Source organism: Echiichthys vipera (genome assembly GCF_963691815.1).
Source record: "Echiichthys vipera genome assembly, chromosome: 7".
Taxonomy (NCBI): domain Eukaryota; kingdom Metazoa; phylum Chordata; class Actinopteri; order Perciformes; family Trachinidae; genus Echiichthys; species Echiichthys vipera.
This window is the reverse complement of record NC_139832.1, coordinates 9,683,760-9,699,966: the sequence shown is the minus strand read 5'-3', so window position 1 is coordinate 9,699,966 and position 16,207 is coordinate 9,683,760. Positions and strand designations below refer to the sequence as shown.

General features: G+C 41.1%; 1 protein-coding gene across 1 annotated transcript in view; it reads right to left on the bottom strand.

Moving 5' to 3' along the window:
- Positions 1 to 16,207, bottom strand: part of shank3a (SH3 and multiple ankyrin repeat domains 3a) — a gene marked incomplete at both ends in the record, with an annotated part of 142,191 nt that overhangs the window by 10,327 nt on the left and 115,657 nt on the right. Inside the window, 4 exons of the mRNA XM_083917471.1 lie at positions 4,403 to 4,538; positions 4,842 to 4,966; positions 6,365 to 6,447; positions 9,126 to 9,201. Of these exons, the coding sequence (XP_083773597.1) occupies positions 4,403 to 4,538; positions 4,842 to 4,966; positions 6,365 to 6,447; positions 9,126 to 9,201 (420 nt within the window). The remainder of the gene's footprint in view (positions 1 to 4,402; positions 4,539 to 4,841; positions 4,967 to 6,364; positions 6,448 to 9,125; positions 9,202 to 16,207) is intronic.

The following is a 16,207-nucleotide window of genomic DNA, read 5'->3' as shown; positions in this document are numbered from 1 at the left end:
CTGAGTGCCTTCCTGGCATCCCCCAGACGGCCAGCCCATCCCGTCTTCACTGCTTTGATTTGGTCAAATTCAGACGAACTGGACCTCTCGAACTTAGCCTGGACGTTTTTCAGGCTACATTTGGAGCCCGACTTCTTCATGTCTTGCTCACTGTTGCTCACTGTTGTAAATTTGTCAGTTTGTCTCCAAGACTTTCAGTTTTCTAGTCTTTGTGCTGCAAGAATTCCTCTCTGCTGAGGAGCCCAGAGGTAGTAAATGTGCAGCTCAGTCCAGTCTGTAATATCCCTAGGTTTCTGAATTCTCCCATTACACACAGAACAGCATTTGTCTGCCACATTAAGAAGAATGAGTAAAACGAGAGTGGCAAGGACAGGAAGAAAGCCATCCATCTTACTTTTAATATGCTGCGAGTCTGGAATTTATGGTGTGTATCAGACAGAAAACGCGCTGACACACTGTCTTACACACATGCGTATCCTCTCACATGCGGGACCACATGCAGATACACAGAGAAACCTCCCCGAGGGTCGACTTAATGACATGTGGGCTGACAGACAAAAAAAAGACGGTAAATTCAACAGCTCAGGAAAATGATGCTCTGCAGACTTTTTACCCTAAAGCCCACGGGAGCCTCCCAATCCTACTACACACACAAGGCAACCGAGCTGCTATCGTCCCACTCAAAGCAGTAAAAGACATCTAACAAATTTTAGCTCCAAATGCAAACGACAAAGTTACAGGTTTTCAATTAAAAGACTTTAAATCAGGCCACAATAAACACTGTAATTAACCAAATTAAAAATAAGGTGGTCATGTATTTAAGCATGTTAAGTCGCAGCTGGACAGATATCATAAAGGCACATACAGCAGAAGTCTCTACATGCTACACCCAAGTTTCCTGTCAATACCCCATATACAACTAGATCTGCTCACTCTAACCGAGATCGACCAACAACACTCACTGCACCACTGTAGTGCGATAGATCTCTAAATCCCACAGATGCCCTAGTGCCTTACTGGAGCCTAACTATCCTGCTGTCGTCAGCAGCTGCAGATCTAGTGTACATACGCCATCCTGGGAAGAGTCCATATCAAACTTCAAATCTTCATTTCCTCTTCAGTCTGCACATTCTGGTACAGTAGCTGGGAGCAGGGGAGATGGAGGAGGATGGAGAAAGAGAGAGGAACAGAGTCAGAGGTAGAGGGAGAGGGAGATAGAGATAGAGAGAGAGAGAGAGAGAGAGAGAGAGAGAGAGAGAGAAAGAGAGAGAGAGAGAGATATGCTTTTGCTGTAATGTAATGCTTAATTCAAACATGCAGTGTAGTCACCATGGCAACGGTGGCAGTAGTGAGGCCTCGCATGGTGCAGAGAGTTGTGTGTTTTGTATGTGTGATTGCACACAATATACAGTGTAAGTCCCACTGGAGGAGCAGTGCGGCGGGAGAGGGTGTTCAACACAGCTTAGGATGTAAAAAAAGAAGATATTGCGGAGTAGAAGTTTGAAACAGGAGCGAAGAATCCTGTCCTCGGTTCTGAAACGCCTAATATGGTCCGTCTACAGCTGTTTGCACCACCTCTGTCTTATCACTTGAAAAGGTCTGATCGTCTTTTCTTTGATTAACAATAAAGGAATCTCCCCAGCCATTGTCTTTTCAGTCTAACACACTCCTTCTATCACCTACCGAATATCTGTGGTCTCAGGAGCTTACACACAAGCAGAGATAAGTAAGCTTGAATGGAGATAACAAGATGATGACAAAAAAGACAAAAATAAGTGGACATGAACCATTGAGGTAAAGGCACTCCAAATACATGCAATTATGCCTACATAATTTGTAGTCATATATTTTCATGTAATTCCAAAATATCAACCTCGATTATACTTTATTGCACAAATGCCATAATATATTGAGAACGGGAAAAAAGTACTTTATGTTGAAGGAATAGATAGGCATTTTAGGACTTGTGCTTATTTGCTGATAGTTGGATGACATGATCGGTATTTCTGTCATTTAGCTTCAAATAAAGACTAGAAACAAGGGAGACAGCTGGTCCAAAGGTAACACAATCTGCCTACCAGCACGTTTAAAGTTCATTAATGAACACATTCTTGTTTGTTTAATCCATACAAAAACCAATGTGTAAAAAGTCTCCCTTTTATGTGGCCGACTATTTCTTGGTCAGAACCAGTAACCGACAGTGGAGACACAGAGTCTCCGCTTGTTGGCTGGCAACCTCTCAGAGCTGAGAAATAGTCTGGCACATAATCCCCCAAATTTAAATTTTTACACTTCGGATTTTGTATGGCTTAAACCAACGAGATATTACTTGTTAATTAGTGAGCTTTAACGCCGTTGGTAGGCTGGCTCTTTTTAAGAAAGCCAGACTAATGGTTTCCCTTTGTTTCTAGTCTCTGTGCTAAATTGTGCTAACCAGCTGATGGATGTAGCTACATATAAACGTACAGAAAGGAGAGCAGTATATAAACTCATCTCATCTCAACTACAGTCAGCATATTTCCCCAAAAATCTAACTTTTGCTTTAATAAATTATGACAACTGAGTGAACTCAATTCTTCAAAGCTCCAAAAAAAGGTTCTAATTGGACTTTCAGTCACTGCTGGTCTTTCAAGGAGGGGAAGCTCATTTTTCCGGCCTACATCATAAATTATTTTTATACGTAAATTCTACCCTTCGTTCCTTTTCAAGAAAATGATCTGTGACCTTGTCCTACCAACTAGGCATCTTTTCCAGGGACTTGACCAGTGTCCTCTCAACGACCAGCAGAGCTGGAGCTGCTGCGCCAGGCTACTGTGAAGTGTGACCGCCTGTGAGTGTGAGTGTGAGTGACAGTGGGAGAAGCTCCGCAGCTGCCGCTGCTCATTGGGGAAAGAAACCGCAGAGTGACGGAACAGAGTCGCCAAACCCAACGCTAGTCGTTTTTAACAAAGACAAAGTCGCTGAGGATCGGTAAAGTCTCTGGATCAGTTCAGAACAATGGAATGAAAAACTTGAAAATGCTCCACTGGATGTTTATTCTTCAAGATCGCTGATTCGCTCACTTAGCTGTCAATCAAAAAAGGATTCCGCCTCAGACAGCTCATCATTCCAGTCTCTATGTTTAAGTCATATCTCAATGACAACATGGAGGGGTATGATTTTTTTGTACCAGGCTAGTTTTTATTTATTTTATTGGAGGTTTTGAATAATTAGGGGAGCGGCTTCTTGAGTGACAGCTCTCCGCTGACCCTCACTTCTCCTCGGAGGTATACTTCAGTATTACCTGTGATAAGTAGCTGATTCTGAACAAAAGATGAAGAGCCTATTTAGTCAATGAAATGTACACATTGACAATTTAGGGGAAGTTGAGCGTCCCTCGTAGTCTCAGAGCAATTACAACTGCCAGTTAGGATGTTTTTCTGTCAAACTATGTTTGTGTACACATTATGTATACTGGCATTGGCCATATCACATACAGATACAACTTAAAACAGCTAGAAGAATGATGCTGTAGAGAATGTTTTTTTGACAAGCAGAAGGAAAGATACAAATATATAAAGACAACAGGGGAATGAGAGAGAGACAGAGAGTGAGAGAAAGAAAGAGAGACCCAATAAAACTAGGTCAAACCCATCTATCACTGTCTCTACCTCAATAATCACCAAGGAGGTGCATACTCCACACACACACACACACACACACACACACACACACACACACACACACACACACACACACACACACACACACACACACACACACACACACACACACACACACACACACACACACACACACACACACACACACACACACACACACACTTGCAATGTACACAGTCCTGAGGTCATAGTGCCAGGACTGTGTGGGAGCTGGGCAATGGCGAGCTGTGGTTGACATGGAAACGAACGTGGTAGAAATCACCTTGACAACTGAAAACACACTTATATTCCCAAGTGCTCTTTACACAAAGTTACAACTCTCTATTACTTTTGAAATATAAAATTCATTATCAAATAACTGAGACATCCAATGAGAAATCATGTTTCATTAAAATACCAGAGAACACTTTAATTAAGCCATGACTATATGATTTTCGGAACATGTTAAATTTAAATGATTGTTTATACCAAGCCCCCACCACAGTTACTTCCTGTTTGATCCAATATGGAAGTTCGATTGGATCAGGTTGAGAGAACGGACCCCGATGGGTATGGTACGTCCATTTTTTATACAGTCTATGGTTTATACTAATTAATATCTTTCACATGATTTCATGTTTCACATAATACAGGTACATGCGCCATAAATAACATTATAGATATTATATTTACTACATGTTAATTGCAATATTTCATTTGTGGAAATGTAAGCTTATGTGAGCTTATATTCTGGTCTTTACCTTTCTTGCGGACAACTTCCTCAGACTCGGGTTTGCGTGTGACAGACACCACCTTCATCAGCAGCCTGTTGCCCCCTTGCCTGATCAAGGACACCACCTGCTTATGGCCCACCTTCACGACATTCACCCCGTTTACCTAACACCAAACACACACAAAGACAGAATGAGACATACTTTAAAAAAAAATATGCTGACATTAAAGAAACATAGTCACCAAATTCTGGTCAATTTGGGAGAATACTTCACAAACTAGCAGCTTTATATAGCTTCATATTATCAGCTGAAAATATTCACACATTTCTAGAAAGCCAAGGTGCAGGCACAAGAAGAGCTATGCGTCCTATCCACAAATGTTGATGTTTCCTCTTTGCTCAAGGCCATCACCAGTGTGTTCAGTAATGAGAAAGTTAAGATTAAGAGGAAACAAGGCCTTAATTACCTCAATGAGGAAGTCTCCTGTCCTCAGACTAGCCCTCCAGGCTACTCCTTCCACGTCCACAGACTCCAGGTACTGAAGGGCAGGGAACGCCGGGGTGGGGGTGAACTCTTCAATGGGTGTCTCGGCTGAGTAAAAAACACACAGAGAAAGCCTGTCCAGAACAGTTCAGTGAAACCCAAAGCTTCCTTTGATTTATTTTTGCTTTTCTAGTAAAATTGCAAGCACAATAACATCACAAACATAAAGTTTACTGCATGCTGAAAATAATTGGCTGCTGGTTTAAATTTGCTCTATTTTAATTTTCCTTGGAGACAATAAAACATTTTTTCAAAACTTCCCCTTTAGCTTTACTAAAATCATTTAATTAATACATTTGCACATCTTTAGTCAATGAATAGAACTAAACCTATATTATATCTACATTAGGTAGGGATACTAGTAGCCCTGAGTGGATGTACTGCTGTTGCCTGCTGCCCCTAAATATTATTGATACATGTAGTTGCATAAGTGCCCACACACTTTTACAACTGCATGCAAGTCAAAATAGACAGTCACACACACACACACACACACACACACACACACACACACACACACACACACACACACACACACACACACACACACACACACTTCACAAGCACACTTCACAAGCACACTTTGTTAACAGAGTGCACCACCACAAACTCCATTTAATCTTGGAAGGAATCCAACTAAATCACGGCCACTCACGGAGAGTTCTCAGAGGACCACTAAGTGAACTGCAGTGTGTGTTTGTGTATGTGTGAGCGTGTGTTTAAAGGTACTGGGGAGTAAAAGACTGAGTGAGTAAAAGAGAGTCGGGTGAGCCAAGATCCATGGTAGTGAGTGATGGAGCGGTAAAGCACACTCCCGGCAAGGTGCCTGAGAGGGGTTGCCGTGGTAACCAGCCTGAGCAGGGAGCTGGCACGTGCATGAGTAAAATGAATTTGTGGTGATGATGGAGAGGAGTAGAGAGGCGATATTTAAAATTCAGAAAGGTAAGGAAAGTGGTTGCGTAAAATGATTTTGCGAGGATAATTGACAGGAAGGATATGATGGAGGTGAAAGAGAGCAGAGAGGAGCGAAAACAAGAGCAGACAGAGCAAAGACGAAAGAAATAAGAGAGGAGGGGAGAGAGGAGTGCCTTTCTACTAAAACGCCATGTGTGGGGAACAGATGGGACAGCTAGCCGACAGCTCAGCCAAGGATGACGCCACCAAAGGGGCTACACACACACATACACACAAACACACACACACACAGTGCATCTGAGTATACAAGCTGAGTGTTGACCAAAGCTGTTCGTGTTGTTGACTCACACAGTAACAATAAAGACTGAGCTGTACTCAATGACTCAGATCAAACTATTTCTCACATCAAAACTCACATGTTGCAAACAGGTAGGTAGTGTATATGTATGTTTGGTGTGAAAGTTAAGTGTGAGCATGTGAGAGTGTGTGTGTGTGTGTGTGTGTGTGTGTGTGTGTGTGTGTGTATCTCACCTTTGGCTCCCCGCAGGACAAAGCCAAAGCCCTCATTTTCTTTCTTCTGTAAAACCGCATTCTTCTCCTCTATGATATAGTCACTGTGAAGAAGAGAGCAGAGGGAGAGCAGGTATGAATCCAACACCATCCTCACACACACAAAGAGAGAGGGGCGAGAGGGAGTGCAGGAGAGTAAAGAGGGTCGGTTGTGGGGGCTGACAAGTGGGAGGAGATGGAGGGGCACACCAGGGTGTGAACTACAGGGAAGCCAGGGGGCAGCTTGGCTCCTCTTAATAAGACATGAGCTACCCTGAAAAGATGATTTGTGAACATTTTGGGGGTTTCTAAAATATTGAAAATATGCTATTTTTCCATGTATCTTTGTTGTGTATCTTCATCATTATGGCCAGTAAACTATAGAATATAGTAGATCACTCTGCAGAGTATTCTGTGCTTTAGTTGTATCCTAACGTAAAAATAGTGATCTCCACGAAAGTCATAGTATTGTTTGTATACCACACACACACACACACACACACACACACACACACACACACACACACACACACACACACACACACACACACACACACACACACACACACACACACACACACACACACACACACACACACACACACACACAGATAGAGAGACAGAAAGTGTGGTTGTCAGAGAGCGAGCAGGCAAGAGGAAGAGAGTCCTTATGATTGAAGTATCTTAGGGATAAAACCTAAGACTGAATCAATCTTCTGGCTGATCCCTCAGATGAAACTGCAACTGAGGAGGGTGTGGAAGGCTTCAGCTTAAAAAAACGGACAGAGATGGCTGAGATGCAATATTATCCCCTGACTAATGATAGGAGGTAATAGGAGGCAAAAGTAAGTGAGCACTTCATCACTGCCTGATTTTCCTGAGTGCTGAGGGATGAAGGTTGCTAGACGTGTTAACCTGTGCTGCTCTGCACAATGAAATATTTTTGTTCAAGCCACCATCTGTGTCCAAAGCCTGTGAGCCAATACCAAAGCAAAGTTAGTAAGGCGGTCTTAAATATCAGCATGATGACTGGTTGTGTGTGCAGAGAATATTCAGACCACATGTCCTTCTCATCAAGCGGGCCGACTGTGAATGTTCAGGTGAAGTATGAGTTGTAATGGTTTCAAACTACATTAATGATGGTGAGAGATGTAGATGAAAAGGCCTTTAAAACATATCTAGAAAGGTGGCCTGAATATGCCACACCTTTTCACCTCCCCCAAAATTGCGATGTTCCTTGAATCTTCCAGTGTTTTCACAGCACACGTTGACTGATGGGGCCTGCTGCCAGTTTACAGCCTGAACACTTCGACAAAAGCCAGGAGTTTTGTAGTATTTTGAGAATTTCAGCATTATCTGTCATCCTACCTCACAGCTGAGGCAGACGTAGAGGGCTGGTGTTCAGGCTGCAACTCAGTAGGCGTCTGCAGCCTCCATTAGCTCAGTTACACTCCACTCTCTCAGACTTACCAAGGGAACACAGAGCTCCTGCTGCTGGAGCCAGGGGACCCATAACAAACCTTTCTGCAGGATGGAGGTCAAAGGTTTGTTTTCATAAAAAGAGATCCATCCACTTTTGCACCAATTATTATGCACAGAAATCTGTGTTAGTTAAGCATCACTAAGATGCTTTGTTTCAGTCCAAACCCTTTTATCCACTACACTTTCATCTCTATGCTCTATGCCTCCAAATGCCACATTAATGCAATATGCTCACTGTCCTTGGCCAGAATCTCCATCCGCCCACATAACTTACTCAATAAAGAATAAAGGAAAAACGCTGATGTAAGATTTTAAATGGTAAATGTTTTCTCAAAATAAACCTGTACTTTGACACTAGTGACTCAAATATTCCTCAGACTGCAGTTCAGTAATCCATACCACCCATTACTACCTGGGCATTTAGCTGGCATGTATAACTAGTATTTGATTCAGACATTCACATGTTGCGTCTGCCCCTGAAAAAACCTCTCATAGCTGTTACCTACTGAAATTAAGTAAGTTCTCAGTTCTCAACTAAACTATATTTGGTTAAAAGGTAATATCTATCATTCCAAAACAAATGCAGCATACATGTTGACTATCACAGGCTAGTGCCACTGTGGTTATGCTAATTCCACAAACCTGGAGCTTTGGTAATAGAGATGACATTTAATCCAACTAAAACCTAGAATGCAGGAACTTGACATTTTACAAAAGGCTGAGAAAGTGGGTGGAAACAATGCTCACTCAGACTAATGCTATGTCTCAAACTGACACCCTGTGGCAATAAGGCCGGAATTAGCATTATAACAAAACCACACATGGCTCACAAATTTGATTCAGAAGAAAGGGAGCACTGACTTTCACACATACACACAAATACACATCATCTTGAGACAGAAAATAACAGAAAAGAAAGGCAAGAGCTTGCTGGAAGCAAATATAAATATAAGCACAAAACCATGCATGTAGAGTATACCGTATATTATGCATGTCTGTGCATAGTGCGCAAAAACGGCAAACTGTGTTATGCAATACAATTTCATGTGCATTTTAAAATTCAGTTCACTGGCCACTGTCTGCCTGTAGATGGCAGCAGCTCCACAGCACTCGAACACCTTCTCACATGGACTTCATTACCCCCGTTCAGGTATGGAAGCACTCTGTGATATGTCCAATATAGTTTGTGCATTAAAGTATACACCAATACATGTGAGCTGCACATTGCAGTAGCATGCTAGCTCAAGGAGAGAGGCAGTACCTGTATGAGGTGAAGTTGTCGTAGGATCCCACAGTGTAGTGTCTGAACAGTCTCTTAGTGCGGTCCTCCCGAGTCTCTGCAAAACACATTACATACCTTTTTCATTTAAAATTGATAAATGTTTACATATCGAGTTGAAACTGTGTAAGTATCTTTAAGTTTAAAAGTCAATAACTCATCTGTTTTTGTTTTTGGAGAGATGATATTTTAACTGTAAAAAAAAGAGAACAAAACACTTTTGCCTCACCTATGACAGCGCCGTACATAGATTTGTGATTAGAAGTACCATCACATTTTGTCACCTAAATGAGTAAATGAGCTGAATCCCATGAATGCACATCTAAAATACGATCAAGGAAAGACAGTTTATTTTATGAATAAGATTAAATTATTCTTACAAATCTATAAAAATCCCAAAATGTCAAGGCTGTTTCCGCCCCTGCTCTTTTTGCCTATTAATATAAAAATGTCAGCAACAATTTTATTCAGTTAGCACAGAGAGGAATTAAGCTACCACATGGAAGTAATCATCATTAACATGCTTCATTTATCATAACCTACCAGAGTATAATTGTTCCATGGTAATTCTTTGTTTCTGAAACAGTAAAATAATTGCATAATTCTGCATTTAATGTGTGTCTTTTAAAATGGGCAAATGCACAAGAATGGGAACTGTGTTGAGCTCAATTATTATAAAGAGTGTTTGTGTGTGTGTGTGTGTGTGACTGAATGAGTGTGTAGAGTATGTGCGTGTGGTTTTGTCAGCATGTGGGGGGATTTATCCTATGGGAGTGCTGATAGAGATCGATGCCCTCTCCCCATCCCAATAATACACACTGCACCTCCACTAAACAGCAAACTGCTGACTACACACCCCGAGAACATTTCAGGTCACACAGAAACTCTTAATTGGGCAAAGCTGTGAGAGCATGGGGCATCCTGGTGGTGACACATGGCATGAAGTCACATAGTGGCTTTTAACCATGCTCACATGTACCCCCGCTCCCACCTTCTCTGCTTCTTGTCACTTTAACTATCCCTATGCCTAATAAAGGCAATTCATCAAGCTGTTTTAGACGTCCGCTGTATGTGTGTATGAGAAAGAAAGAGACGTGAAGAGGAAAAAGAGAAAGATCAAAGTAAGTGAGCAAACTTGAAGTGGCTTGTATCCTCAGATCCTTTTTAGCCTGTCCATCTGACTGTGTGTGTGTGTGAGTGACAGACTTTCAGCTGAGAACTTGAAGCTCTGATAACTGCATCCAAAGACACTTGGTGACACACCAGAAGGGCAAAGACAATAAAAAAAAAAAGGATTTCGCAGTTGGCTCTAAACTCTGATCATCTTCCTCTCTCACCTGCGTTCTATTTTGATCTTGTTTACTTGTGCTGTTCCTCATTCTCCAAGAGCACTGCTGTGTGAATCTCAGTCTCTCAGATTCTTACACATTCATTGGTTTCAGCGTGATTGAAAATGTGTAGTTGTCTACTTCCCTCACTACACATGCCCCTCTCAAAGAAAGGGGGCTGCTTTAATGAAGGCAACCTCAATTACAAAACCAAGCCTATTTGATAATGAGGCTCATCTATTCCCAGAACATGAATCACAGTCAATTGGTCAGATCATAACATTTTCCATGGTCATGCTGTTTAACGTCAACATCAAAAATCGAGTTTTGGGTTCAGCCCACAAGGAGAAGAAAGCATGGGATTCTTTTGAGTCATACTTTTGCTGCAGTGATTAATAACAGGGAGACATTCAGCTTGAAAAAACAAAAGAGACACCAGTTTCTCAAATAGTGTTCTCACAGAACGTGTCTCATACTTTCTATACTGTGTCTTGCTCCTCCTATGCTATAAATTACTGCTTTCTCCACCCACACAAACAACCCAACACAAGGCAACAAGTTCATGTCGGTTCTCTGACGGACTAAAGTAACTCGGAGAAACGTCTCAGCACAAATTGTAGTTGGACAACATTCAGCTGTTCATCTCAATGATCTTTTTCAGGATTTCCTCAGCATTCATCCCTGTGATTGAGGGGGTAGTTGTGAACACTTGCACATGTTTCCTTTTGACATAGACTTCCTTGGACTGGGTTTTAGGTGTGTTTAAAAACTGCTAATATAACGGTGATATGGCATCATTGTAAACAGCGGATAAGTGATGTGACCATTCCTTCCCTCCAATCAGACACACTTTCTTTAGCTTTCTCTGCTACCAAAAGAAGAATTGTTATTAATTTGCTCTTAAAACTTACAAGCTGAAGGTCTAAGACAACTGTACAAAGACGTGAAATGTTCAAAATCCAAATTAAATATGATTGGAAAAGGCAGAATGTGGTATTTCCACAAAAAAACCCTAGAAAAAATAAGTTGTTGATTGATCAAGAGTGTGTGAGTACTAGAGAAAGATATCTGTAATTAAGAAAAATGCTCAGTGTGTGTTTCTGTGTTGTTATTGGTTATCAGAGGAGGTAAGGCAGAAAAGACAAGCTGTCTGTTCAGAAGCATACTCTACATCTGTTCGTGGTAGGACCTGATATTTCTGTTAGCACTGGTTATCAAAGGGATATTTGGGTAGAAGGTTGTAGATGGGTCAGCAATTGTCTCCTCCTGCACATTTAGAGTCTGTCTGTCTTTTACAGCCTTCACTCAGCTTTCACACACACACACACACACACACACACACACACACACACACACACACACGCGCACATCACTAAAAATCAGCCAAATGCTGAATCCTTTGGGGAGTTAGTGAGTGTGAATGTGAGACTGACAGTATTTTGTGTGTCTGAGTAGTATTGCATTTGTGTATGCACAGTATGTGTGTGTGTGTGTGTGTGTGTACCATGTGATACCAGATGCAGTCTAAGCGTGTGAAATGCAGCTCATTCATCACAGTTGTCATCTATTTTGTACAGCCCAGGAGCATCTAAAGGCAGGGCCCTGATAGCACAGATAACCTAAACGCCACATCCATCACACACACACACACACACACACACACACACAACCACACACACACACACACACACACAGACACACACACACACACACACACACACACACACACACACACACACACACACACACACACACACACACACACACACACACACACACACACACACACACACACACACACACACAAACACACAAACAAACAAACACACACACACACACACACACACGATTGAGAGACATTATGGTGTTCACTAAAGGCTGTTGCTAATGTTAATGTACATTAGGAATGTTTATTATTACAATTGTTTTGGTTTGCTTTTAGTACAGCGGGGCATGTCTACCACCAGATTAATTTAGAATAAAAACAGGAGACCTTGTTACTTGTTCTCTTCCAATCTGCACCAGAGCTACAACATCCGGGCTGTCAGATAAGTGCACTGAGATCCTACAGAACAAAGACAGTCATTAACTTACTGTATTCTACTCAGTGAACTCTTTGTTATACAGTCTTGATAAAATAAAGCACATTAAAGGATTACCACCTATTTAATGATCAAAGTGAGAGATGTTATCAATGTCCAGATAAAACATCCAGTTTATTTTCTCCGTCAAACCATTAATGCACTATTGAAAGAGCTAAAGGGTCTGCAAAGAAAAACTACAAATGTGTAAAAAGCTAAAAAGGAAAATACAGAGCATTAGCAAAATACATAATAAAAAAAGACCTGGCAAAGTGTAACTGCATAGTACAGTATTTAGTAAACACAAAGCAGGGAAAATCAAGAGAGGAAGTTCATTTCCCTCTGAAATGAATTAGACTGCAGATGCTGCAACCGGTGACAGAAACACAGATGGTGGTAATGGTGTCCTTTAAACATTGCGTAGCACATGAAAAGTAAAATCTGGCCAGAAAGATTTATTTTGAGCTGCTTGCTGATAGACAGACATAGATAGATACCATAGGAATGACGTATACAATAGATTGATTTTTTTTGGAGTCGCCCTTGTCGTCTCTATCAGAGACTGATGTGCCACAACAGCTCATTAAAGCTTTTACACTTTCTGTGGGGAACACCTGCCACTTAGTCGGCCTTTCGTGGGAGTAATCCTCTCTTTCAAAGTAGGTAATACATTTAACATTTCTGATGACAGCAAACCCAAGAGAAAAGGAGTAAAGAGGGGGACACAGACAGAGACTAACTGAAGTAGCAAGGCTTCAGTTAGTCTTGTGTTGGGCATTCAGGCTTCAGGAATGCACTAGAAGCACCTGCTGGTCAAAATAATTCACAGCAGGCAAGTGCACTGAACGTTAAAGCACCTGCAGGTCGGTTTACACTTACTTTCTTCCAAAAATAAGGAAATACGATGTGAGAGGAGTGCATTGGCCAGACCTAGCCTCATCATAAAATGGACTTGCGGGAAAAAATGACCACATTCTTGTGACTTACACTAACTGATGTAACTCTTCACTCCTCCTGAAAACTTCACTTACAGTATCTTTTCAGGTGGCCATGAAGAGCTCACGAGGCTCATTAGGAAATACCGTGGTGTTAAAGTTATGTTCAATAACGTTCAATGGTCTGGTCATTAATAACAACATAGAGAATTAGAGGAAGTAGACAACATGTTCTGAAAAGTAATATGCTTCTATAATGGCTCCTAAACGTGAGTTTCACAACAGTGCTGGAGATTTGTAGGAAGGGTTCAAACGCTTCTTGATGACAGTAGGGCTGGGCAATATATCGCTATTATGACTACCGTCTTTAAGCCAGGTGACTGCATTTTGGCTGTTGTCATCTTGTTTTCTTTCTTTTCTTTTTTTAAAAACATGATGTCTTCTTTTGCACATACTCTTCTATTTTATGTAAAATGTTTGCACTTCCAGAGATAAATATTCTGCAAATGCTTCTCTGAAAGGCTTTTTTTCTATGTGTTATACGCGATAACTCATCCATAAAAATGTGAGAATAAGCTGTTAGTCTGCTCTCGCTGGTGATAGCTGTGAACACAGTGTATCATAGTGCAAATGAAAGCATATTTAGCACATAAAGCAGAAGCTGTATGTCATGCTGTGACACTGCCACTCTGTTTAACATGCTACATCTCAGAGTGTTCCCTTTCTTGGCTCACAGTGCTTCTCTATTCTGCACAAAATTGTAACACCTTCACTGTCCTTGTCTGAAGGACGCAAGAGATACATCAAATACACACACACAGATGCACAGAAACACAAACCAACACACACACCATCCCTGAGCCCTGCTGAATGAGAATTAACCTATGCTGTTTTACCACTGATAAGAGCTGCAGACAAACATGCACACACACACACAAACACACACACACACACACACACTCGCACAAACACACACTTATCAAGTGAGCCTCATTGACTTTTTAATTCTTTCCTTCCACATCTACACTCATCCCACCATCCCTTTTCTCCTTTTCCCTTTCTGCCTCTTCATTCATGTTGTGCATGTTAACCTCCTAAACCAGGTGGATAGAAGACTGAGCAGGGGGTGTAGTAAACTCTGAGGGCTCCCTACATCTTGAATACTAAAACACTCCTTAAATTAATCTGAACAATGCTGGACTCTGGGATAACAACTTCCCCAGAGCAGCACAGCTGTGAGGAGTGACAACAGAAAAATAAAGACACAATCATATTCTCTTTCTTTCTCTTTTTTTTGCTGTCACACAATGTGCCTCTCGTTCCAAAGATCCAACAGGGAGTTGCTGGACCGTGCAGGTAGATACCAGTCCCACCCGCTTCCACACAGCACAGAGGAAAGAGCAACGTCTTCATTTTTCTTTTCCTCTTCATCTTTCTGTGTCTATTCTTGATATTCTGTTCCTCTACCAAATGATTCTTGAACAAGACTTTAAAAGAAAGGTGGATTATTTTTTTTTATTCCCGGATGAAATTAGGACCGCTCACAATTAGGGCAGTGTCATAGAGAGGACACTGAGGGGGAAAGAAAAGTCTCTGCATCAATTCAATCTTCATCTGTTCTGTACAGGGAATACAAATACACCATGCACATGCTTTGGAGCTGCAGGATAATATTCAACATCAAAGGTCACAAAACTGTACGAGCACACACTTTTGATATGGGTATAATACATTACTAGCTCTTTTCATCAAGCCATTTGTCTGAATACATGGACATGATAAGGAGAGTGTAGGGTGCAGTAGATCCATCGACTGTGAAGTGGAGGGTACCAGAACAAAAAGAAAAGATCAGGAGTAAAAAACAGAGGAATCATTTTGAGAGTGGAAAGACACGGAGAACAGCTTAAATACAAGACTGAAATGGATGACAGTAGATGACAACAGCCTGGCAGTGAAAATATCTCTACGAGTTAATAGTGTGAATAATAATATATCCTGCCAAATATAGTCCTTATTAGTGTCTTCCAAAACAACTCATATGACAGTTCCAGAAACAAACATTGATCATGTTGTGCCATCTCGAGGGTTCAGGTTTGGTTGAAGTTATAACCCTCAGAACTCTATTAATTCAAACAGGTTTTTGATAATATATGGTATTTGTCTACTTTTCTGCAATATATATATATATATATATATATATATATATATATATATATATATATATATATATTTTCTATCAGTTACCACCTTTATATGTGTTTGCTTGTTCTGTGTTTGGTCAACTATAATCATCATAATCCAGTCAGTAAATCAGCAGAACCATGCTAAAATGCACCACTGTAAAGGAAAGTGGTGCATTGGATTTATAACACAGGACATGACAAAATAAAGGAGATTGTTAAATGCCAAAATGATAATTGAAAACAAAATTTGACTTAATTCAGCAGCACTGCTGTGTAGTGGCTTTCATTGTAGCTCTGGATTAAAGCTGTCGTCATACACAAGTAGAACTCTCAGGAAACGATCCAGTGTTTTGTCTCATTGATAAGAGCATCACTGTTTCCTGTTTGTTCTCTTTACACCTTGTCAGAGCTGTATTAAGTCACTTCAACTCTCGCATACTGTACTCCATCAGAACTGCATGTTGGATGATTGAATAGCTTCAAAAACTCCTTTCCCCTGCATGTTTCTGATGCTGGAATTGAGGATGCTGCTGTTTC